The sequence below is a fragment of the Fusarium oxysporum genome, chromosome XI (genome assembly GCF_013085055.1).
Source record: "Fusarium oxysporum Fo47 chromosome XI, complete sequence".
NCBI classification, from domain to species: domain Eukaryota; kingdom Fungi; phylum Ascomycota; class Sordariomycetes; order Hypocreales; family Nectriaceae; genus Fusarium; species Fusarium oxysporum.
The window spans coordinates 1247266-1271805 of record NC_072850.1 but is presented as its reverse complement, the minus strand read 5'-3'; the positions used below and the strand labels follow the sequence as shown (position 1 = coordinate 1271805).

The 24540-nt window shown below is 47.5% G+C and overlaps 8 protein-coding genes and 1 non-coding gene across 9 annotated transcripts; 6 read left to right on the top strand and 3 right to left on the bottom strand.

Moving 5' to 3' along the window:
* Positions 1–552: 552 nt before the first annotated feature.
* Positions 553–1357, top strand: FOBCDRAFT_245138 (uncharacterized protein; the record flags this gene model as incomplete). The annotated part of the gene is made up of 2 exons (XM_031192507.3): positions 553–1208; positions 1342–1357. 2 exons carry the CDS (start codon positions 553–555, stop codon positions 1355–1357), a joined length of 672 nt encoding a protein of 223 aa, XP_031031353.3.
* A 55-nt stretch (positions 1358–1412) lies between these two features.
* Positions 1413–1503, bottom strand: FOBCDRAFT_t250. Its single transcript has one exon. It is a non-coding gene; the product is annotated as a tRNA-Pro (tRNA).
* A 3528-nt stretch (positions 1504–5031) lies between these two features.
* FOBCDRAFT_281331 (rapid alkalinization factor-domain-containing protein) lies at positions 5032–5366 on the top strand (the record flags this gene model as incomplete). The annotated part of the gene is made up of 2 exons (XM_059611600.1): positions 5032–5256; positions 5316–5366. 2 exons carry the CDS (start codon positions 5032–5034, stop codon positions 5364–5366), a joined length of 276 nt encoding a protein of 91 aa, XP_059466191.1.
* Positions 5367–6690: 1324 nt separating this feature from the next.
* On the top strand, positions 6691–8587 carry FOBCDRAFT_233553 (FAD dependent oxidoreductase-domain-containing protein). Its single transcript, XM_031192505.3, has one exon. It carries the CDS (start codon positions 6804–6806, stop codon positions 8541–8543), a length of 1740 nt encoding a protein of 579 aa, XP_031031351.2. The 5' UTR covers positions 6691–6803; the 3' UTR covers positions 8544–8587.
* Positions 8588–9866: 1279 nt separating this feature from the next.
* FOBCDRAFT_254045 (transmembrane amino acid transporter protein-domain-containing protein) lies at positions 9867–11578 on the bottom strand (the record flags this gene model as incomplete). The annotated part of the gene is made up of 5 exons (XM_031192502.3): positions 9867–10387; positions 10435–10826; positions 10872–11063; positions 11110–11371; positions 11429–11578. The coding sequence occupies 5 exons, from the start codon at positions 11576–11578 to the stop codon at positions 9971–9973; spliced, it is 1413 nt and encodes a 470-aa protein (XP_031031348.1). The 3' UTR covers positions 9867–9970.
* A 1655-nt stretch (positions 11579–13233) lies between these two features.
* Positions 13234–14660, top strand: FOBCDRAFT_233550 (isoprenoid synthase domain-containing protein). The gene is made up of 2 exons (XM_059609932.1): positions 13234–13562; positions 13616–14660. Exons 1-2 carry the CDS (start codon positions 13381–13383, stop codon positions 14463–14465), a joined length of 1032 nt encoding a protein of 343 aa, XP_059466190.1. The 5' UTR covers positions 13234–13380; the 3' UTR covers positions 14466–14660.
* Positions 14661–15144: 484 nt separating this feature from the next.
* FOBCDRAFT_233548 (putative MFS transporter) lies at positions 15145–17290 on the top strand. The gene is made up of 3 exons (XM_059609931.1): positions 15145–15747; positions 15798–16137; positions 16194–17290. Exons 1-3 carry the CDS (start codon positions 15262–15264, stop codon positions 17123–17125), a joined length of 1758 nt encoding a protein of 585 aa, XP_059466189.1. The 5' UTR covers positions 15145–15261; the 3' UTR covers positions 17126–17290.
* A 518-nt stretch (positions 17291–17808) lies between these two features.
* Positions 17809–21068, top strand: FOBCDRAFT_192144 (uncharacterized protein; the record flags this gene model as incomplete). The annotated part of the gene is made up of 2 exons (XM_031192494.3): positions 17809–18469; positions 18519–21068. The coding sequence occupies 2 exons, from the start codon at positions 17809–17811 to the stop codon at positions 20933–20935; spliced, it is 3078 nt and encodes a 1025-aa protein (XP_031031340.2). The 3' UTR covers positions 20936–21068.
* On the bottom strand, positions 21069–24431 carry FOBCDRAFT_254041 (uncharacterized protein). The gene is made up of 4 exons (XM_031192493.3): positions 23010–24431; positions 22902–22965; positions 22394–22482; positions 21069–22226 (listed from the first exon to the last, which is right to left on the bottom strand). The coding sequence occupies exons 1-4, from the start codon at positions 24036–24038 to the stop codon at positions 21306–21308; spliced, it is 2103 nt and encodes a 700-aa protein (XP_031031339.3). The 5' UTR covers positions 24039–24431; the 3' UTR covers positions 21069–21305.
* Between the last annotated feature and the right edge of the window lie 109 nt (positions 24432–24540).

Here is a 24540-nt window from a genome sequence, read left to right as displayed (position 1 = left end):
TATCACGGGGCCAAATCATGGCGAAGCAACACAGGGCCCCAGTTGCCGAGTCAAGGGCCCTCTGTGCGTTGGTGTCTCACTGCTCGTTATCGTAGCATTCATACCACAGAATCACCGGCAGATACGAAAGGAGATAAGCCTAATGCATTACCCCGCGGTTCTAGACGCAATCTCGCGTATTCTGTCCTTCATTAGGTTAAGAATATCACGGTTAAGGTTTCCGATTATCAGCGGTTAGCAACTCCGAGCGCTACCTCCCCGCAATTCTCGGGATAGCTAACCGTTAGCCATGTGAGCCACTGACACGCACACCAAAGTGATATCTATCACTGGGAATTGTGGAATGGAGCCCCTCCCCATCTGCCATCTGGAAGATATAAGTAGTGGTGGGTAAGAAAGGAGCATTGTGTAGCCATCATCCCAAGCAATCTTACTGTCGCGTCATTGAATACCAAGTGCTACGACCTTCGTCCCATTGACCTTCAATTCTATTCCCCTGCTCCAGTTCACATCCTACAAAGGCCTGGAGCGTACTTCCATTCCACTGTCAACATGGAGACCTTGCCAGAACCAATTCTGTACCACTTGAAGCCAACCAAACTGATCCCTAATTCACACAAACCACTGCTCCATTACAAGAACGCTTTTGTCAAAGATGGTCAAGTCGATCGTACCAAAGCATTCGATACTTTTTGTGGCAATGAGTGGGACGTACAATGGGTCGTTAGATATGGTCAACATCAGCGATCTCATTATCATTCCCAGTCCCATGAAGTTATGGTAGTTGTCTCCGGCCCTGGCCGCATCCGCTGGGGTGTTGCAGACTTAAGCGATGACCCACAAGAGCATACTTCTGGAACAGCCTATGAAGACGGCGGACTGGAGCTCGAGGTCAACGTGGGAGATCTTTTTGTCATCCCAGCAGGCGTTGCACACAAGTCATATGATCCATCCGCTAACACGGCATCTTTTGGTTGTATGACTGGAGACGCTCGTGGTATTGCTGCCGACAACCCGAGGATTGCTGTTGCAGAGGTGCCACTTGAGGGATTCTGTATGATGGGGGCTTATCCGAGGGGGTTTTCATGGACATGGGATGAGGGAGGCGATAGTGCAGACGACTTCAAAGCAGTATGGGACGTCAAGAATCCTGCCGCTGATCCATTCACTGGAGAAGGCGGTGGTATTAGCAAGTACTGGAAGGAACAGTGAGAGCCTAACAAAGGGACGATTGTCGTGACTTTGCATAGTTACACCAAACTTCATAACCACCTAAGCGAGGTTATAAATAAGAGGTTCTATTTCATTAGTCTATCTTATTGTCATGGTACTTTGTAAAAGCATCGAGATAGACTAAAAATGCAAAAAGAAGGATGTTTCAGAGTTATAAGACACGAGAATGGCAAAAGAAAGGGTCTGGCCGGGGATTGAACCCGGGACCTCTCGCAAGCTGAGCTGTAGGGTTTTCCCTAAGCGAGAATCATACCACTAGACCACCAGACCAGGAAGGAGATAGCACGTGATGTGGTTAAGATTTTGTTTCCAGGATAACGCCTATATTCATCATGAGCAAGAATTGCATACTCCCCAACTCTTTATATATTGCGGACTTAACTTCATTGTCATATAGGTGCTTGAGTTCCATGGCTGTAATAAAACTCAAGCGGATTATAGACAGTAGTATCTATGTTAACCTAGGTTACCTAGTTGACATCTCTTAAGTTTAAAGTCTATTACAGATTGTTCACACTATTAACCCTTGCTGGGCAATAAAGTTATGTCTTCCGCATTGCCTATCATGACCTAGATATTATAGATCTCGGGACTCAACTGTCTTTTGAACCGTTGATAGGGAGACAAAAAAGAAAGTCAATTGTGAGACTCATTGTAGTAAAACAGGTCTAGCTACAGGCGAAGTTGTCAAACTGGTCTACAATCTCTATGAACAAGGCTCACTGCCTTATATTTTCTTTCAATATCTTGCCAGGGCCTCCCGTCTCACAATTAATGGTTCACCGTCTTTATTCAGTGGTAAAGTAAAGTTCTATACAGGAGTGCATTTTACAAAACCAAGCAAGTCTCCTATCTATTCTATCAACAAGCATGTCACCGCATTTTGGACCCAGTGCAGATAAATGCATCAGAGACGAATAAGACAGATCTCCTAGATATTTCAATTAGGGGTTGAACCCAAATAAATGAAACTGAATGCTCTAGATTTAAATATTTCCGAGCCTGTAGATTAACAGATGTACCGATGATGTGCTGTCTCTTAGACAGCGCCTGTAGTAAAGAACCCATAAGGATGTATTTTGAGTGACATTGCAAAATATTATTGCCCAAGAGTGCTTCTAAGATGCTGCCCAAGGAGGCCTTGCTGTCGACTAGGGCGCTTGTGGCATTGTCAGTCTAAGCAAGCACTTACCCAAGGCAGCAGCAAGCATGCCCCCCTTACCTGTCGAATTCTCTAAAAAAGGAACACTTACTCTTCGAAATCTCTACTGCATCAAGGGTTACCCAGTCCTTGAATGGTTTCCTTCCTCCTAGCGCTCACCCATGTCGTAGGTGATCTGCATCTGAGCGATTTATGACTGGTGAACGGCCTTTGGGCCCTTAGCTGGTCACCTTCAACTGTAATACTTACTGAGTGGAACTTTTGTTATAAGTCAACTGCCGAGCTCTAAATTTAATAACCTATTATTACGGAGTACATTCAGCGACCAAATGATCCTGCAGGGCTCAGTAGACGGAGCATCACCTTTGGCCGTCCAATGTATTTCCGACGTTCTTTATGGCGCCTGTGAGACAGCAAATCTCCCAGGCGGCTTGTATTAATCTCACCAAGAGCCCAAGGTGGCCGCCGTGATCGCTTAGACGTAGTCACAAGATTCAGACTTTACATTTTACTTTCAAACATTGGGGCGACGTTAGCCATGAGAGGCCAGGACAAACGAGTTTCAGGAAGCCGTCGGTTGGAGCCAGTTTCCAGAAATCCCGAAACTTCTGAAGATCAGCAATGTTGACAGTTGGACAAACCCTAATTTCGCGTATAGACTGTAGAAGATAAAGACCCATCTTTGGGGTCATGATAAGCTACCCAATAGTTGGCTCCGGTCATGATATAACCCTTACCGAAGCCTTTACCGTAGTCGTTTTGCTGACGTTGACGAGGATAATGCTTTTCTAAACGAGACCGTTTCCTGCACCAGACTATTCTGGTTGTAGTCTGTCGGATAGGTGGGTGGACCTCCGAAATCAACCCCGGGATGCCGCTCGGTTACCCCACAAGTCAGCCGCACTCCGGGGCACCTTCGGTATCCTCATAGCCCAAAGCCACGGTTTGGATGGCGCGGATGAGTCAATTAGAGTTGAAGTCGCTTAGGAGCTGAAGCTTAATTATGCGCCGTGCCTCGTAAAATGGCGTGGTTTCATGTTGCTGTTGGTTAGTTGCTTGTCATACTACTGATTGTCATGATAGGTGACACTCAGAATGACAGATGCTCCAGTACTTCGATACTCACTCCTTGAACCCCTCTTGTTGATCCATGATTTTTCTTTCTTGTCTGAAGATTGGAAGATGTCCTTTTACTTTTTCATGCCCAAAGTATTGAGAGCGAACGAACTCACGACTAGGTTTATGGTCAATCTTTATCATGTCTATCACTTTAGTGTAATTGGTAGAGGATTAGCGGTGTCTCTAAAATGGCATAGCGTAGTGGCCTGAAATGGGCAATGCTCCCTGGACTAGCCGCACGAACATCATCCTCTCTTATGAGATGAGAGGCTCACGTCCAGGGTCCCAAGGCCTTGGGGATACTACTGTGCCGAGTTCCGTACTTGATGCTTCTTCGTTATGCATATTTGTGGCTGATGGCACATATCACCTCAAAGGGGTTCCACTTCGGTCTGTAAGGCTTGACTAGCTGGTAACCTGCCAGGACCCTTAGACATAACTTCATGTTACCTGGTCCCAGTCAGAAATTCATTCTATCGGGCTTCTAGAAGGAGTTTCTGTATCACCTTTTGTCAGCAATTTCAGTCTTCTACATATGTTATTGATGTATGGACCTTGGAGCGGGCATGATACTCCATGGACTTTCCGTGTGATGTCGTAATATCGCCCCATTCGAGCGTTTCTCGGCAGTTGGGCTTCATAGGGCGGACAGTATTCCCCAGACGTATTACTAGTCGTTGAATTTGCAAAGGTCCCGCGGGACCCTAGTGTTTTGCTTCTTCCCAGGTTCCCGGTTATGAGATGTTCGAGACCTAGTAGGGGTCCATTACGAGCTTGGTTAAAGTTTCCATACATCAACAGCCACAGCCTCCATTAAGATCAGTTACCAAGGGTCATCGTAGTCAAGCGACTAAAATAACGGCCCGATTATGCAACATTGGGTGTAAGTCAACAGAGCCTCCTGGGGGTTGAAAGAATAAGGGAACCCTCCACTTTGTAGGGCAACAGGCTTTTATGGGACATAGTCCCATATACTCATTGCCATCAAAGAAGCTCAGTAGACTTCCAGTCTAAACATCATTCGACTACGTACTGTGTGAAGTGGCGATAGAAGATATAAAACCCTCGAAGTGATAGGTGTGATAAACTATACCAACGAACGCAGTTGTCTCTGAGCTCGATCGAGTCCCATATATCTTAGCCTGCTCTCATCTCCTCAACGTGGTATATGAAAGGGGACTCTACAAGCCGTACCTTGATTAGGCCACTGGAGCTAAGGCTTCCAACCCTCCTAGGTGTTGGTCGAAATTGTACTACGAGCGTAGTGCCCATTTGAATCTCATGATCCTCTTAGCCAGAACTTTCAAGCATCAAGGTTTGTGAGTCCTCGTAAAGATGGACCAAGTTCTTTCATCTGCCGGTATTTTCCTGTCTTTGTGAGCAAAATTTTCAGTATATATATCCCGCATTCATCTCTTGACGAGAGATGAAAAGCCATTCTTTTCTCTTTCACTCAGCAGCCTCTTCATATTGCAAGAAGACAACACTCCTTCACCTATCAACCTTATTCAGTCAGTATGAAGTTCTCTATCATTACATTATCCCTCATCACTCTCGCTTCTGCAGCTCCTGCAGCCAAGCCTCAGAGCGGTGAGATCTCATATGGAGCCCTCAACCGCGACCATATTCCTTACTCAGTCAAGGGCGCGTCGGCCGCAAACTGCCGCCCTGGTGCTGAAGCCAACCCCTATAACCGGGGCTGCAACGCCATTGAAAAATGCCGTGGTGGTGTTGGTGACAACGTAAGTTCAACAGACGAGTTTCCTCGTGTGCAACATCAATTAACTGTTTATTCAGTAAGAGAGGATCCATCAAGTTCGGTTATTGGAATGGCTTGGTAACCGGATCGTAAGGGGGCTGCCGAGTTATTATAGAATCTAGGTTTTTATCCGACCGAATAACAACCCGGAACGGTTTTCCTACTTCATAGTCCCATGGATCTCTTTTTTTCATTAGCATAAGATTATATATTCTATTCTATATCCATGTACTGAAACATCATCATGTGAATGTCGCCTATTTCTATTCCCTATGTTGAGGTTCCTCCCGTGACTGCACTTACGCCAACCATGGAGAGCTAGGGTTGTGAACTCGATTTGATTGAGGAAGGGATCTGGACATGATGCCGCTTAGGATACACATGTTGGCATTTACATGATATGATAGTCTGCCGTTCTTTTTGTTGGCTGTTTTCAGCAAGACCCTTTCTTTTGCGTTCTATGATAAAACAGAAAAGATTTATTATTGCTAGCGTTTGCCTGGACATGTTTTATGCGTGGCTTCACTCTATCTTATGGCCAGAGGATGAAAGAGTCTACCATCACCCTGCCAAGTTTCAGCAGCTTAACTTCATCGTGATCCATCCTTCCCTCGCACATTTGCACAACACCCAATTCAGTTGCATTGCGGTGCTTGACGGTGATAGTCGCGTCGACATACGTAGACTTCCTGATACCCAAGAGAAACACCGGGCGAAAATGTCTTGATTACAAGTTTGTTCCCATAGTGTTTAGACATGCTATTTGCTTCTTGCCAAGTTCTATATCCTTATAGTGAATATAAGCTCTCAGTCACAGGTCCGCTATAATTAATGATTATAATATGTGCTATCAGTCTTTCTACATGACTATTAGGTAATATGCTTAAACGAATTCTAGTTTATAGATGGTTCGGAGCTTGTTGCTCTCTTTCTTTACAGGGCGTACGATGAGGTTGATGATCTTGGCCCGATCTGTCTACAGATTTGTTATCGATTTTCTCATCGCCAAGATAATAGTACGGAACGAGAGGGCAATTATGAGCTCACGATATGGACATCGTGACATCTTAGCACTCAAAAATGACGTTGGAACATAAAGATCAATGGTGACTTCAGGGTAATAGTGGCATAGATTATCCACCTTCCCAAATTAGCCTTATGCCTTATCACAGCTGCCGACTGCTTGGGTAGGATTGGAATAGATAACGACAGCCTTATCTTGGCAGACAGCCGGTGTGAGATTGGAGAGAGATTGGAGAGCCAATCAGTGGAACACTGTGCTGATCGGACTCAGCCGATTGGTAGATTGTGATCCTCGCTCCTTAATTAAGGAATCGCCGTCCGCGGTTTTCCGCCCCACTTAAGTAAAATAAGAAGCACGTCAGCAAATGCATCATCCCGAAGTCAAAATGCGCGCCGTTTCCCAGCGCCAAATTTTCGCAATTTTGTTTGCTAGTTTACTCACTCCTTATTACGTGTTTTGACGATTCTGCCTGAGCTGCGTAAAGCAGCCAGGTCACTCTTGCAAGTATGGCGTCTGTACATATCGTCTGTCTTTATATCATTGCTTCTTTCACTGTTGGCGTCTTATCAGCGACTTCTCACGAATCTGACGTGATCATCTATGGCAACACAGTTGCCGCGCTGGCAGCTGCCATTCAAACGGTTCGTATGAACAGAACCGCCACTTTAGTCTTTCCGACATCACGAATCGGCGGTCTTACTACTTCGGGATTGGGCTGGACGGACTCAAAGGATGGAAACACTATTGGTGGAATTGCCAGGGAGTTTTACGGCAAAGTGTACGAATATTACGACAACGACGACGCATGGACTCGTGAAACACGAGATGACTATCTCGCAAAGCATATTGAGGCGCAGCCTGGACCAGCCATCGGCGACAAGGTTCAATGGACATTTGAGCCCAAAGTAGCAGAGGAGATCTTGGAGAAATGGATCAAGGATGAGGGAATTCCTGTCTTTCGGAACGAGTCCATCCTTCGTACTAGCAGCGGCGTGAAGAAGGATGGAACCGTCATCAAATCCTTCCAAACGCGGTCCGGGTCAACTTTCTCAGGAAAGATGTTCATTGATGCCGGCTATGAGGGTGACCTCATGGAAACAGCAGGCATCTCATATCGCGTAGGACGCGAAGACAAGCAGGAGTTTGACGAGTCTGCAGCAGGTATTCACTTTAACGAGCCGAGGCGACTTGCTGCTATTGACCCGTACAACGACCCTGATGACCCTGACAGCGGTCTGCTCCCCGGGGTTGGTCGCGTGATCACCAAGTTCGCAGCTGAAGAGTCGCGTGGCAAGAAAGATCATCGTCTTCAAGCCTTCAACTACCGATTATCTTTAACGACAGAGGATGACAACAAGGTGGAATTTTTCAAACCAGATGGCTACAATGAATCTCACTACAAGATCTTGATCCGATACATCAAGACTGGCTACCTAGGGCCGTTCTTCACGACACAACTTATGCCGAATCTTAAAACCGACACCAATGCAGCAGGTCAAATCAGTACCGATCTGATAGGTGGAAGTTACAACAAGACGTCCAATTATGCTGAGTATTCGTACGAGGAGCGGGAGGCTACTGCGAAAAGGCACAAGATCTGGGCGCAAGGACTTCTCTGGACATTGGCGAACCACAAAGATGTCCCGGACTTTGTTCGTGAGAACACAAGTGCTTGGGGCTACGCGAAGGATGAGTGGACTGACAATGGCAACTGGCCATATGAGATATACATTCGCGAGGCTCGACGGATGGATGGCGTGTATACAATGACACAAGCCGACATTCAGCATCCCAAGCCGTATGACAACGACACTGTCGTTGCAGTCGGGTACTATACGCTCGATGTTCATCAAGTAGAACGTGTCGTTATCAACGACCGCATACATGACGAAGGTCTCATTCACGTTCCCAATCCCGGGCCTTTCAGCGTCCCTTATGGGTCTATCGTTCCCAGAAAGGAGGACGCCACCAACTTTGTCAACCCTGTTACAATGAGCGCCACGCATATTGCTCTGTCTGCAATCCGTATGGAGCCTGTCTATATGATCATGGGGCAGAGTGCGGGAGCAGCGGCTGTTTTGGCCATCGAGGATAATGTCGCTGTGCAGGATGTTGATCGAAAGAAGCTTAAAGGAAGGCTAAAGGATCATGCACAGGTCTTGGAGTCCTTCTCTATAACATTACAGCCGAGTCGACATTGGCTTGTAGCCTGTTTCATTTCTTGTCTTTTTTATATCATATTATAGATACATAGCAATAGAGGTATATAGAATGAGAGGGTATAAGTTGCGAGATTCAATCCCTGATCTCTCCTACTAAGTCAACTTCGTGTTTTCAGTGTGCTTGCCCATTCTCGGCAGGCTTTCTCCAGATCGTCAGTGATGACAAGTCTGTATTAGACGACAAGAACTTTGAGCTTCCGGCACTGTTAAGATATCAAAGAGTGGAGTGCGACTGAATTCCAAGAAGCTTTGCCAACAGAGCTGTAGAGATGTCAAGTTGGAGGAAAGGTATTGAAGAGAACCTTGGAGTAGTCAACCCGATGGGCCATCCAGGCCTAGGGTCTGGAGCTGTTTCAATGATTGTTCGGCATGAATATGATCCGAGATCCAATCAGATAGATGTTTCTGCGCGTCAGCCACTCCTATTCTGTTCAGATGGTCACCGTTGTGCCCCCTCAAGCCGGTGAAGTAATGAAATGACTTAATACGGGCACAGGTGGCGAGTATAAACTGTAACCCCTCAAGCTGATCGGTGAAAACCGTTCCTGGATTTCCGCCGCCAGTACCCACGAACAGAAACTCAATATTAGGGCATCAGGTGATGATACCCATTACCGGCTCACTGTTTTTCACTTGGCGATTCCAGTCGAACAGTAGGGACCGTACAAGACTCGCACGAATCGTCCTGATTCTGAAGCTGAACAAGAATTTCCACTGTTTGTAGTAGCCTTTAAGGACTCCGGCATTCTTTTATATGAAATCCTCAGACAATTTGTGTAGAGTTTTGCATGAGCATGAGAACGCAACCAACGTCTGCTCTCTAGATCAGGATTGTTGACGAAAGGTACTGACGTGCCCAACAATCATTCGGTAAAGCTCAGTCGGCAACTTGACGGAGTGCTGGGATTCGCGAGGCGACGCAGAGGTAATTCTGCTGCTTTCAGCTGCCGGGGCTTGAATTGTGATTCCCACATTCTGAAGGAATGCTGTTGCTGCTTGGGCCCGTCGCTGGGCATCTTTATCGTCGGGGTTTCGGCTTGCGATGAAATTGGTTAATCGTGCGATGATCGCCAGATTGTCTTCAGCTTTCTCTTTGGATTTTGATGTCCAGATGATGCCAAATGATAGTCAAACAAGTGTTTGACCACGTTTGTTAATTGAGATAAGTCGACGCGGCCGAAACACAACAACTGAAGCGTGACGGTCACACAAGCACCACGTGACTAGGCTACACAAGATGTTGGCTGGTCGCCGTTCTGATTTACACAATTTCATAAGACGCATGAGAATCTTTGCTTGAAATTGCGTCATCTGATTGGAAGAAGGGAGGCCATGGACCGATGCACATGGATACAAACAAGTGGGATTAATATATTCTGAGGAGTCATCGTATTAGAACAGTTATTCAACACGAACTCCCTCGCGCATCACTATTATAAATAACTCCCTTTCTATGAAGAGTTGGAATTATCAGCACACGACCAGGCGCCTGACCCTCCAGCAGCTTTATATGCCTGGATAATATCGACGATTGATCCATAGGTACCAGCGACCATTAACAAGGTGCCGGAAGCAATAACGAACAAACTCCATCCACAAGCTGATAGCCACTTGGGCGAAATAGCGCGCTTCTCCCAATTGTCGTAGAACCACATGAAGCCCATGGTCTGGAAACACATGAGAGTACCGACGAGCGCTCCAATCAAGGAGATAAGGCTGTAGAAGATAGGAATGGCACTCGCGATGATGTAGGCAATGATTGACACGATGAATGTGCAACCTAACCACGTGCTCCAATGAACCGCGGAGTTGGAAGCTAGGTGCTTTGTGTTTCTCAACAGTCGAACAAACATATACTTGCTGGGAAGCTGTATCTCGTTAGCAACATAAAAGCACGGGAGGGCATGAGTCATACATGAGTGACAAGAGTGATCGAGACGATCAACCCTGGAATAGCGACGCCATAACTGGCCTTCTTGATGGTATCACCAGCCGAGCCAAGAGCGGGCGAGGATACATATGATCCGCAGAAGTAGTACATCAGGCAACCGATCGTAAGGTAGGTCACGGTCACGATGGCCTGACAGATGGTCAAAGCTCTGGTGTATTGTTCGGGTCGTCGCATCTCAGCAACAATGGCGAAAAAGCCTGGAGTGCCGCCGTATGCTGAGATGAGGGAGCAGATTGCTGAAGCGGCTTGGACGAAGGAGGGTTTGTTGAAGAGCTTGTAGTCCGAGACCCAGACGCCATCTTGAGGGGCTGCTGCTGGTCGCTCTTGGACACCTGTAGCGATGGTGACCATGATCACTATAGACATTAGCTATTAATCTCAATGTTCGGTGTGGAACTCACCGGAGATCATAATGCTGATGACACCAATCCATGCTAGCCAGCTCATGCGAGCAAGGGTTCTGATGCTCGAGAGACCAAAGCCCAGCACTGCAGCGACGGCGACGAAGACAGCAGTACAGGCTCCATGGCTAGACACAGCATTGAGGCCAATGGAAAGACTGAGCATGCCAGCGCCGGATACAAAGACCCAATCTATCAAGTTAGCATTTCCTCATTCAAGTCTGGCATCATAACTTACAAATCCACATAGCAAACCCAAAGAACTCCTTGCCTACGACTCCAAACATCATTTCTCCTGCATCATCGATCGCATAAACATGGCGATGTCGTAGTTTGAAGAGTCCCACGATCCAATTGGACCAAGTCGTTATGATCGCAACAGCTAGCAGGCAGATAATGCCGGGGATCATGCCAAGCGCGTTGAATGTCGCCGGAATCGAGAGGACGCCGAGACCGATTTGTGTTTTCATCATCAACCCAGCGGTACCGATGAGTCCGACCTGAAAAACTCGTCAATTCTGTGAATCATGCCATTTTTCGTCGCAAATTCTGCTTACACTTCTGTAGTCAGGACCCTCATCCGAAATCTCACCAAAAACAGCATCGTGATGCAACGAAGCTTCATTGTCCGGCTTATTCAACTGCGAAGGAGTAAGAGCCAGGTCATTGCCCTCCTCCGCAGTCGAATTGATGTTATAACTATTCATGATGATGTGTTGCTTGAAGCAGGGATCCGCAAATTAAAAAGAACAGCAGCCGGACAGGTCTTTATACGTAAAACTTTTGACTCATGCTCCATACTCAGCCCACTCTCGCCCCCAGACCCAGTATTGAGAAACTGGCCCTGGGCATCGGGAGCGCATCTGCCGAGCAAGGAGATAACCAATTATGCAGGCTGTGATGAGTGAGCATCCGGGGTTCCCCAGATATTACCCCGCGAACGGAAGTAGGGAAATTTCCTGATCGAATGAATCTAATCAACTGCAGAGGTATCCGTAGAGAGGGTGAAAATTTGGTGATAACGTTCCGTACCCACTGCGGAAGTGGTAGGGCCAATCGCTTTCCGCGCCTTGGAGCGACTTCGGTGGGTTGGCCAATGGGGTTGGCACAGACCCTGACGTGGTGGTTGGAAAAGGGCGTTGTGTGATACGCCTTATTACATAAAATCCGAGACCGTGCATACAACCCCGATCTTCGGTCCTTTTTGGTGAATTTAAGTTACAGATAAGAACTTATTATATCTTTCCGGTCTTAGATACAGATGCAGATGTTCCATTATGCAGTTTGAAAGATATCGTGTCTGATACCGATTGGTTACGCTTATGCAACTTCCGAGCTGAAACAATTGACTTTGAGTGATAGGAGATTCGAAGACGTTACCGTTAGCAAATCGAAGTTTTGAGTTTTGACCTCTTAGGAAATTATTCACACTAAGAGACCCTGTTGGCGTTTCGTAGCTCTCAGCCATGCAACGTATCTAACTTCCGTCCCGTCCATCCGTCGATCCGCAACGGCACGGAAGTCTATCTTCACCTCATGTGTATTAACAGGTTGCAGTTCTTATACAATCTGATGCTCGCCTATACTTGACAACCCCTTACCCGACTCCCGATACGTTTTATTGCGGTGAACGCGTGTTGGCGACGGCTATGGGGAGTCTTATAATTTCCTGATCAGGTATAAATCAAGAGATTGTCGGCAAGTCAAAGGATGAGGCCGATATTGCCTGAGTCTATCCGATCGTGTTACTGATTCTCTTTCCCGATAATCAGACATATCCGATATTACCTTTCTGAATTTCGTGATAGGAATCGTTGGAATTACGAGGCCATCCCTTTTTTCCCCATCCGCATACCACTTTGCACCATGAAATGACTACCTCAACTATGGGACAACAAACACAAGTCGCGTAACCGCCTCCATAAGCGCGATGTATCCGAGATACAACTGAAGAGCACAAGACCCAATATATCTCCCTTTTTTGTTTTCTCTTTGTTTGTTGCTTGACATATTGACTCTGAGTCTGTAGATATGGTTGGGTTCTCTTGTCATATCTAATCTTATCTTGTCTTATCTTATCAGCCAGCCAGCTTTTATCATCGACTACCCTGAACCCCAGGAGCTGAAAACTTAAGCTTCGTACCAAGGATCCTCCCATGCTTGTGCTGGACCAGTTGGGTAGGATGCCCAAGCCAATTGAGCTAGGCGTGCCTCACCGCTTATGTACGTAAGGATTGCTAATTGCTCTTGTAATTGTAAAACGTTGCACTAAATAATTGCTAATCAGTGTAGTGCAATACCTCCAACTTTTCACGATCGCATCAATTGACACGGCAGGCATGTTCTCAGTTGTTCACGATTTCTAATCAATGTTGCACAATGTCTCCAGTGTATTCGATCGTTAGTCTATGCGGTGCAATGCTCTCACATATTTAATCCCGCGTTGCTCTCTTAAATTTGAAGCTTTATCCCAGGCTGTTAAGTGGAACTCAACTGCACATCTGACCATATGGCTTCATCATCATCATCAACGCAAACTGGCAAAGCCAGCACGAGAGAGGACTTATTGTCCGTTCTGAGAGGCCAAAGCCTTAGAGTCCCGGACTTGGCTCTGATGCATGCCGGATGGCCGAAAGACATGAATCCGCACGTGGAGGTCATAGACGTTAAGATCCTCCAGTTGATTGAAACGTCAGAAAATATTCCCCGAGGAACACCGATAAGAATGCTAACATATCTGTCAGACATGCTGTCAACGAAACGGTACGCTCGCGTCTGACCAAAGCTAACCTGTCGGAGCAACTGGCGGGCTGGTACCCGTACGCCTCCCGCGAAAAGCTAGTGGTCTTGACATCCTTTCAAGTCTGGATGTTTATCATCGACGACCTTCTCGATCAATATTCCATCGTCGAGCAGTTCGATTACAATAAGCTGCAGGCCCTACTGGATGACTGCGAAGACTATGTCGAGAAAAGCCTTGGTGTATCAAGCCAGGAGGTAGAGCCGTCGACTCATTATCTAGACCACGATGCTGTACTGTCATTTGAGGAGTACGCCTCAACGGTTCGTCGTATTTACAGGGACAATCCGAGTTACCGAAAGCGCGTAGCGAAAGAGGCTATTGCTACCCTGAGAGCATACCAAAAGGAAGCTTTTAATCGAAGAAATGCCCATCTTCCTTCTCTAGACGAATATCTCGGCTACCGGGATGCATCTTGTTGTATGAAGCAAGTGGTGGCCAACATCGAGTTCGCCAATGGACTTGACTTGCCTGAGTACGTCATGGAATCTAAGGAGATTCGCGATCTATACGAAGCGGCCGTCGCTGTTATGTGGATCACGAATGACATAGTGAGCGTGCGAAAAGAGATACGAGAAGGGTTCGTCGAGAACATCGTGGTGTTGTTGGCGCATGGCAATATGCAACGAGGACTTGATGCGTCGCTCGACAGGCTTCAAGTTGAGATCGATAGAGTGAACAAAGCTTCTGATGACGCTGCGAGTCGATTTGCCGGCGAGACTTTTGAGCGCGACATCGTCTTGCTGGCGAAGAACTGCAAGAATATGTGCCTGAGCAGTTGGTTTTGGAGGTAAGTCCATTTGTGTCCAATTCTAGTGCCGCAACTGACAAAACAGCGTCAAAACCCCAAGATATTGTCTGCACGATATAGAACCGGATGCGAATGGGGGCTTTAACTTCACGATTGATCAAATTGCCGAGGGGACATCGTGAGTTCGTTGGGCCGTGATATTTCCGGGTTAACCATCACATTCAGTCGCTTAACAAGGAGTCCACTCTACGGAGTTGCTGATTTTTAACCAGTGTTGGTACTAGAAGAGTATAAAATGACACGTTTTGTATTCGCTGTGGCGCTGTGATTTCCCCGTGAACCCTCCACGCCATGATATTCATTCCGTAACAATTCCACAACACCCTTCAATCCGGCCCGATACCGCCCTCTCTCCATCAATAAAATCAGATTAGATTAGATTGATTAAACAAGTTTTTACCTTTTAAATTTTTGCCTCACATCTTCTGCTTTACCTTTGGCCCTAGATAATCTGACTGACGTACGCGGTGGAGCTAACCGTGCCGTGTTTACCGTGAAAAAGACCCTCTTTGTTTTACGAGCCTCATTACTATTTGCCAAGCATCCCACTCAGCTTGCCGATCCTGCCGTTTTCTACAGGGACGCAACCAACAAAGTCGGAACCAACGGGGCAAGATGATCTTATCTGATGCGTTCTTTTCGTTGTTTGATCCACCGGTGTCGGAAGATTTATGCCGGGGGGATACAGCATGCCATTTCTTTTTAATGTAACCCTTTTTCTCGTCAAGAAATCTAAACTTCTCAAGCTTAATTCCCTCTTTCGCGCTTGAACCGCCAAAATGGGCTTCTGGAACAGGTCGAACAAGACCTCTGATGTTGATCTTCAGGACATCACGACGACTACAGACCACGAAAAGAACCCTCACCCCGAAGATGGACACCCCGCTGTTCCTGATGATGCCCTCCCTGCTGAGGATGTCACCGAAGGTGTCAGAGATATGGAGGCCATCACCCTCGTATGGACCAAGTCATCTCTGATCTGCCTCTTCATCTTCATCTGGCTCGTTTACCTTCTCAATGCTTTTCAAAGCTCGACCGTCGGTAATTTAGTGCCCTACGTTACTAGCACCTGGGGCTCGCACTCGCTTCTCAACACTATTGGTGTTGTCGCGAGCTCAATGACTGCCGCTGTCTTCATCCCCCTTGCCAAACTCCTTGATCTTTGGGGCCGAGCTGAGGGCTATCTTCTGATGGTGGGATTCTGCGAATTGGGCTTGATTCTGATGGCTACGGCCAAAGACCTGTCGACTTACTGTGCCGCCAATGTACGTAACAGAAATCACATGTTGACTATAGAAGCTAATGGTAATTACAGGTATTCTACTCGGTCGGTTTCACGGGTCTGATCTACAGTATCGATGTCGTGACAGCCGATGCTACCAATCTAAAGAACCGAGCCTTGGCATATGCCTTCACATCGTCGCCTTACATGATCTCTGCCTTTGCTGGATCTTACGCTTCGGACAGAATGCTGTCTGACATCGGTTGGCCTTGGGGTTTCGGCACTTTTGCCTTCATCACGCCTGTCGTCTGTGCGCCCTTGTATCTTCTTCTCAAGATCAACTTGCGAAAAGCCAAGAAGAATATTCTACCCAAGAAGGCTAGTGGTCGCACATTGAAAGAGAGCATCTGGCACTATGTGCTCGAATTTGACGGCAAGTACAACACGTAGCTACAAGTTTCCTCAAAGCTAATCATCGTTATCCTGTAGTCCTCGGCGTGTTCCTTTTCGCCGCTGGCTTGATCATCTTCCTCCTCCCGTTCACCATAGCTTCCACGGCACCCCACGGGTGGTCAACTGGATACATCATCGCAATGATCATCGTTGGCTTCATCCTTCTTGTTGGTTTCGCCCTCAACGAAGTTTACTTTGCGCCCGTACCATTCCTCAAGTTCCACTTCTTGACTGATCGAACTCTTGTCGGCGCTTGTCTCCTCGATCTTACTTATCAGATTTCGTATTACTGCTGGAACAACTACTTCACGTCTTTCCTGCAAGTCGTCAACTATCTGACAGTTGCGGAGGCTGGTTACGTCAACAACACCTTTAATGTTGTGTCTGGGTTCCTGTTGTTCATCGTGGGTTGGGGTATCCGCAAGACCGGATACTTCAAGTGGCTCCTCTGGGTCGGCGTGCCGCTTTATATTCTGGCCCAAGGCCTGATGATCTACTTCCGAAGCCCAACTGGCTACGTGGGATACTTAGTTATGTGTCAGGTTTTCATTTCTGTCGGCGGAAGTGTTTTCACAATTTGCATGCAACTGGCCGTTCTTGCGGCTGTCGATCATCAGCACGTGGCTGCGGCCTTGGCTATGTTGAACGTCACTGGCACAGCGGGTGGCAGTATCGGCGACACTATTTCTGGCGCCATCTGGACGAATACCTTTGAGAAGGCATTGAAGATGTACCTGCCCGCCAGTGCGCTTGAGAACCTCGATGCTATCTACGGAGATCTCCCTACGCAATTGAGTTATGCTAGGGGCACGCCTGAGCGCATCGCTATTCAGAAGGCATACGGGTATGCGCAGACCCGAATGTTGGCAGCTGGAACGGCCATTATGGCATTATCGTTTATCTGGGTCGCTCTTATCAGGAACTTGAAGGTCTCGGAGATGAGACAGACCAAGGGCAATGTTTTCTAGAAAGTCTCTTCAGCGAGGCCAGATGTCATTGATGGACTGGGTAAAATGGTCGGAAGGGCCGAAACTCCGATGCTTCCCAAATGTCAATGCAACTGAATCTTGTTATGCCTAAATAACTGAAATGTCATCGAGATATGCATGGTCAATAAGCATAAGCCTGGTGGATCTTCTCTTCTCCCTTGCTCAGTGACATGCCCTTTCCGCCTGTGACTATGCCAAAAGTTATAACATATCAAAGAATTCCCTAAACCTGGTTGATGAGATTACGGTAAAGTACTTCTTATTCCATAAAATATGAGACCTTTCCATTTCGTTGTGTTCAGACAATTCCTTGCGTTGAAAGTGGCTGGCTAAGCAGTCTGTCGCCCAAGCAAGGGATAACTAGGCCGCGCCTAATATTCTTTTAAACGGCTTTCCCACTAATTCGGATCAAATGTCTCAGCCTTAGAATGACTCTAGACCCAGAGATCGCAATCGAGACCCTGAACTTGAATGATGGCGTCTGTCACTAAGGACCCCTTGCGATGTTGTCATTTCAACGGGTAGGCCATATCGGCGCCACCAACATTTCGCATTGTTTAGTTGCGCTCGGTCCGTCTGCCCTGGATCTTATACGTAGTCGGCACCGTTGCAAAAACAAAATTTCGATTCTTCCGTTCGACCGTCGCCGTTTTCATGTCAAAATGAAGGGCCATATTGGAGCGTTTGCGCTGCTCAGCGGCATTGTCAGTGGTGCTGCTGCCGTTGATGTGAGAGACGTCCAGTATGCGGACCAAGACCCTGCGACGTGGTGCGTTACCTACCTTTCGACATACCTCGCCCCAGTATCAATTGCGACCGATCTCCCGCGCCCAGCTGCAAACACTACAGATGTCGGACTGATATCGACATCTACTGCCCAAGATCCAGATCTCACTTCTTCGGCCGCTTCTGGCGCATCCACTTCAGCTATGCTTGAGCCAATCGGACAGCGTATCATCCTTCTCGTCAGTCCTTCTGGCGGTAACACAAAGCGCGATCTTGGTGGCTTTGTCGGTGACGGCAATCCCGATATCTGCACCTTTGCTGCTGTGTTCACTCTTGGCAACGGTCGGCTTTTCGAGAGTGGTGTTCCAGTTTCATACCTTGGTAATGGCTACCAGAAACTCCAAGCCTCATCCTCATCAAGTGATAATGCAATCTCGACAACTTTCAGCAGTGAAGGAGGGCTACTGCGCTTCCAAAATCCTTCGCTGCCCAACGGCGGAGCTTCCTTCTGCCAGACCCCTGCTGATGGGCAGGTTTACATGACCTTCGCGTCTAAGCCATCTGGCTGCGTACCGGTGTCTCTGAACGTGTATAGAGGTAAGCGTTGGTGTATCTGTTGCTGTCCCTTACTTACAATGGTCGATAGCCGAGCAATGCATTGACGGTAGGCTCAATGGCCTAGGTCCTACGACAACATCTGCCAAGACTGATAAGACCATTTCAACACTTTCCACGGACGAGGCATCTGCTGAGACCTCTGGCATTGAGTCTTTAATCGCCTCTACGTTTTCTACCGAAGAATCTGGAGTGCCCATAAGGTCACCATCACCATCCGGGAGTGCTTTCAGCCAAGAGACGGAGGCACCTAGTGGCTCGTTGACTGAAGGACCTACTGCAACACAATCTCAGGGAAATATTGTGGTCACAAATGCTGTTTTCAACGGACGATTCGCAATCAAGGACCCGAACTCAGAAAGTGGCATCTTGGGCTTCGATGCTGAGGGTGAGGCCAAGCAACGCAATGGCAACTGCTACAAGGCAGACGGAAGTTCTGATAATGGCTGCGTTGCATTGGGCTCTTCTTCCGACTCAAAGAAGCGAGCTTTTGGAGGACTAGCGAGTATTTCACAATTTCTTACCAACCTTGCTCCAAGCAGAACTGTTCCCTATACTGTTCAATTCTATTACGTCGTCATCACTGCTGGAGGCAGCCAGGCGTGCAGTGTCAATGCCTACCTAGGCAATCGCCAGTTCTACACCATGGGTCTATTCACCAGTGGTGGTCTTGGCGTCTCTTGGAACAGAGTCCTCACTACTGTCATTGCTGACTCCCGAAGCGCCAGCTTCGGCATCTCATTGTCTTGCACAGGTAATGGGCTAGCACTGATATACGTCGACTCGGTTTTTGTTTCCAATCAGGTGACACCTGACAACATCGATCAATTCCAGCTGGACTTTGGAGATGGCGACAGCCCTTCAGAGACTACCGGCAGACCTCCATCCACTCCAACTAGTGAACCGACCAATCCAGTAACATCCATTGAGCCAGGGACCACTAACACAAACACCCCTCCCGCTACTACGACAGGCTTCACCAGACCCGAGATTCCTTCTCAAGAAGTGTGCCCTGATGGTTACAAACCTCCCGGCTTTTGTGGACAGAAGTCACCACAGCCTTCAGAGCCAATTTGCAAGTACCGTTCCCAGCCCAATGCTGATGTTGTTGCTTATCCACTCTCACAATATCCCATGCAAGGCATGGATATCCAGAAGTGCGCGTTGACTTGTGCTTACATCGATGGATGTTTCGCATTTGCTGTGAACGATAACAAGAACTACCCCTGCAATTTTGTCCTTGAGCCATTGAGGGCCTCCGGTTGGACCAGTGGAGATCCAGATCGTGTCCTAGAATGGTCTGAGTTAGAATGCTTCAATTGTCAACTCTGTGGTGATTCATCGTCATCCCGCACAACGTCCACCGTCGGCGTTACTGAAGCTCCAGTGCAATCGGAGACCACTGTCATCGCGGAGCCATCCACTCGAGTTCCCCAGAACACTAGTCATTGGCTACCTGACCCAGGGACAAGCTCTGGAAACTTAGAGCCCACGCCAGGCACCCGGCCAACGAGTATCCGACCGCCTCGACCAGAGACAAGCATTGACGTGGGGCCAACTTTCATCGAAGACACCACCACTTGGCCTGAAACAACTCACACATCTTCTGAAGGCTCTGTTGTGGATACATCAAGCGACGCACCCGAAGACTCTACATCCTTGAGCGAAGATGCAACATCGACTACTCAAGATCCCACTTCAACATCAGAAACCACCACTGCCTCTGAGACTCCAACTGAGACATGCAAGTACACGCACGGTGAGATGTGTAACTTCGATCGCTTCAATTACCCCAAAGACGTTCTCTGCTCATGGGGCGACAAGTTCACCAGCAGAAAGTTCTGGTTAGAGACTCGCGAGGCATATCCTCATCAAGATCGAGTCGAGCAATGCATAGCCATCTGTCAAGGCCATCCACTCTGCTTGACCGCTGGATACTCACAGTTTGAAAACCGATGCTACTTCTCTGAACTTCCCTTACTCAAAGAGAATTTTGTCGCCGAAGAAAACGACTGGAAGAAGCAGGCTTGGCTGGATACCCGATGCTACACCGACTGTGAAGCCTGTGTTCCTGATTCAGTTCCCAAAGGTCCTCCTGATATGTGCGCATACACTCTAGGCGATGAGTGCAAGCCAGTCGCAAACCCTCCTGACGGCACTATCTGCAATTACAACGCTTATATGGGAGGTGGTTGGGTTGATGGAAATGACCCAAACTTGATCAGTGTTTATACAGAGTACGCCCAGGCTAGTCCTCGGAGGTGTGCTGCTATCTGTCGAGCTTATCCAGGGTGTAAGGGTTCTGGATATAAGGATGATCGATGCAAGTTTTCGGTCTATAAGCTTGCTTTGACCGGTATGCCCATACCGCTTGAGACGGACAAGGATCCTTCTATGAACTCTATCTGGGATGATCCTGCGTGTTGGACATGCCCTGGTTGTGAGTAAGAGGACTTGGAAGCTCTCCATTTTCCTTCATTTTCTCCACCGTTGTCACTCTGTTGGTACATTTTCTTTTGTCTCCGAAAACTCTACAAAATGATGTTCTTCCAAAGACTTCTTTTCACGTGTAATTTAGTACTGTACTATGATAATGTCATGAATTGATCCTCACCACGGCACCTAACACGCAATGGCGTGAGGCTATGAAGAGACTTGCTCTCCATTGCCAAGGGAAGACCCTTACTGGAAGCCGCTCTAAGCGATGCTCCGTGAACTCTTCTGTGAACTCTCATGCGGGATGTAAGCCATTTCAAACTCCGTAGCTCCGAATAATATGGCTTTCCACTATCCTTGATCCCTTAGAACGTTTTTCAACTCAATCGACAAAGTCCCCAGTTGTTATTACCAAAATCTCAAACTCCATCTCCTCATAATCCTCCGCAAAGTCATATAGCCCAGCGCCTTTGGCAAACTTGGCACACAGCCCATACATGACACCCAGTTGCTCGACGAGCTCTTCATCCGATAACAGCGCGAGGCTTTCCTCGCCGAGCTTCAGTGCTTCCAGGTCTGTCTTTGGAATCTCAGCGAACTTCGGTGCATCATCTGTTTTTCTAGAATCCTGATAAATGTCGAGAATATCCTTGATCTGCGCAATCCTACGTCTTCGCTCATCGTGCTTAGCAGCATCAGGCCCTTCACAGGCGGCGCACTGACACTGAAAGCCCCAATTCGACAGCTCCTTCATTCTGGCTTGGTAGGAGATTGCAACTTCGATGTATGAGTTGGTGATTTCCTCGTCTTTGTCAATGTCCCTCACTGCGTATATTTCCATGAAGCCCGTTGGCTCATCGTATACCCAACATATGTTGGGTGTACATGAGTGATTCATGCGACAGAAAATGGTGAACAAGCCACATTCGAGACCTCCGGATGTGATGCTCGCCGCGTTTGTATAGAACTTGGCCAAGACAATACCAGCGTCGAGATCTGTCCCAGGACATAGTTGGCCCTGAAGGAATGAGAATTCGCGCAGCTTTTTATCGTTGTGATACAGATCCATCAATCGCTGTTGTTCCGAGTCGCTCAGATCTGCGACTTGATCAACAACACATCTGTACTCGGCTTTTGTCTTTGTCTCAGCTTGTGAAACTGTCAGAATCGGTCTCTCGTGAATGATGCGAGTCCCAGCCTTGATGAGCTCTTCGGCAAATAGGCCGTGCCCATCAGCCGTCTCCTTCATCATATATAGACATTTCGCTTGCTCCATCGCGTAGTATGAGCTGTCGTTTTCATTCTCGTTGATCAGTGTCGCAATATATGTTCATGCTGATAGTTCCAGTTCGTGAATCATTTGGTAAAAAGTTCATCGTAAGTAGCGGAGATCTACGTGTCATGTCGCACCAATCAAAGTCCTGAGCAAGCTTCTTGCTGTTATTAATAGACTTCGAGCTCTAGTCTAACCGTAAGGGGTTGATGCATATGAGGCCGTGCTGATTTAACTGGATAGCAGCTCTGCTTCTGCTCCACAGCTGTGAGTACGTCTTGTAGCTCTAGGGCGAGTACTTGCTTAATGAAATCACAACTTCAATTCACTCGATCTCAGAGTAAAAACTTCATAAGTTGTGAGTTGGATGTGTTATTTGCAGTTGAGACCGGTGGCTGAGATCTTGTGTTACTATGCAAAACTCTGACTAAAAACTCTTTTTCTAATAAATAATAGCAGAAATCGCACATCACTTCTTTCTGTCTCCGAGGAAATAGTTGCATTTCACAAGTTCAGTTTTATGCTTGCAGAAAGAGGGCCAAGTGCACCTTCTTTGCATTCTCAACAATTGTGCCTGGAAACGAGCCTAGACAAGACATTAAGCGGGTATCTGACAATACCGAGATCTAGATCTCTATAAAAATCCAAACAAAATCTACCCTAACATTTTAAACCTCTAGGACTTTTCCAACAGTACAAACATACCCCCATGCCATCCATAAGTCCTCGTCAATCGTCGTCCATGTCGTCTAGCCGTATCAAAAGGAATCTTGTCCATGGGTGCGGTTCATGGAAATGGATACCACGCTCAACGTCCAGCTTAGTCTGAGTAAACTGCCAGACCGAGCCGTACAGCTTCTCAATCTTAAAGCCAGTCGCCGCTATGGCATAGAGGAAGTCATTCCACGGGATCAAGCCAGGAGTCGTTGTTACTTCGGGATCGAAGAACAAAGTACGGAACACCTTGAGCGCTTTGGCATCAACAGCAAATTTGGGCTGGGTGGCTTCAGCCGGCGGGGTCGCCTCCTTGGCAGTGGCAGGCTCTGTCGGATCACCCTTGGTCTTGACCTTGGTCTTTGACTTGATTTCCGGCTTGAACTTCTTAGGTTCTTGCGCAGGCTCGTCCAAAAACAGTTTCGAAGGAGGTTTGTTGAGCTCCCACAGATCTCGATTCGTAATAGACTCGGCCTTCGAGTCGGTCTTTGCAGGCTCAACCCACTCAGCCGTCCTTCGTAGGGTCTGCGGTCGTGAAAGCAGCTCGTAAACACAAGTATTCTCAAAGTCTGTGACATGCTTTTGTGTGACTTGGTCGATCTTGGCCCAGACGATGTCCCGGTTCGCTTCAGCTCGGCGCATGGTATCTACCGTCTCTTTGGTACGGCGTTTGCTATACGGATAGGTAAATTTTCCACCCGACGGCTTTGCGACCCTAGCTGCTTCATCAAACTCTTTCCGCAGGAAGGCCTCATGTGATTGCCTAAAATTGCCCCGCGTCTTACTCCAAGCATCTCGGTACAAATCAATATTAGCTTGAATAACCTGGTCAAACTGGGTGGCCCATGGTTGGTACAGCTCCAGCTGCTTCAGACACTGTGCTATAATAGCAATATTACCAAGTATCTTGGCGGCATGAGCCGACATGAGTGCATCTGCTCTGGAGTCTGCCTGCATCAATCGCTCTAGTTTATCGACGACAAGCGGCAAGCGCGCTATAAAAAGCCCCCAGTCATCCTTCCACAACGTTAGGATGAGGAACATGACCTCTTTATCTACTTCAGTAATCTTCACCCCGGCACGGGAGATTACATTCATATCTGACGTGTAAGGATCCGGAGGTGGCATGTGAGTGAAGAACTTCGAATGGGAGGTGATGATAGCTTGCAAAGATGTTTTTTGAGTAGTTCTGGGCTCGATCTCGAACGACTTCTCTTGTAGGGTAACCCTCTACTCGTCCTTAATCCATAGCCATCAGCTCACGCTGTCCTTCATAATTCCAACCGGCAAAATCGGGATCTTCAAATACCATGCCATCATCATAGAAGAGGCCCTCGTAATGATCATAATAGTAGTTTGATCTGGTATTCATAGTTTTCGTGGTAAGGCACGTTCAGGAAGATGCAGAATGAGAGTGTAAGTTAGCAAGTAATTGATAAACAGAATAAACGATTATAACGTGGCAGATTTCGTTGAGCATATGGCGGTAGATTCGTTGAGGTTGGAAAAGCTTGAGGAACTTAAGCCGTTTACCTTCTTAGGCTGGTCTAGAGGCCTGAGGCAGCAAGGTATCATCTGATGAGACCACTGTGTCAGTAAGTGGAGTCACCTCGGCAGATGAAAGTGGGGA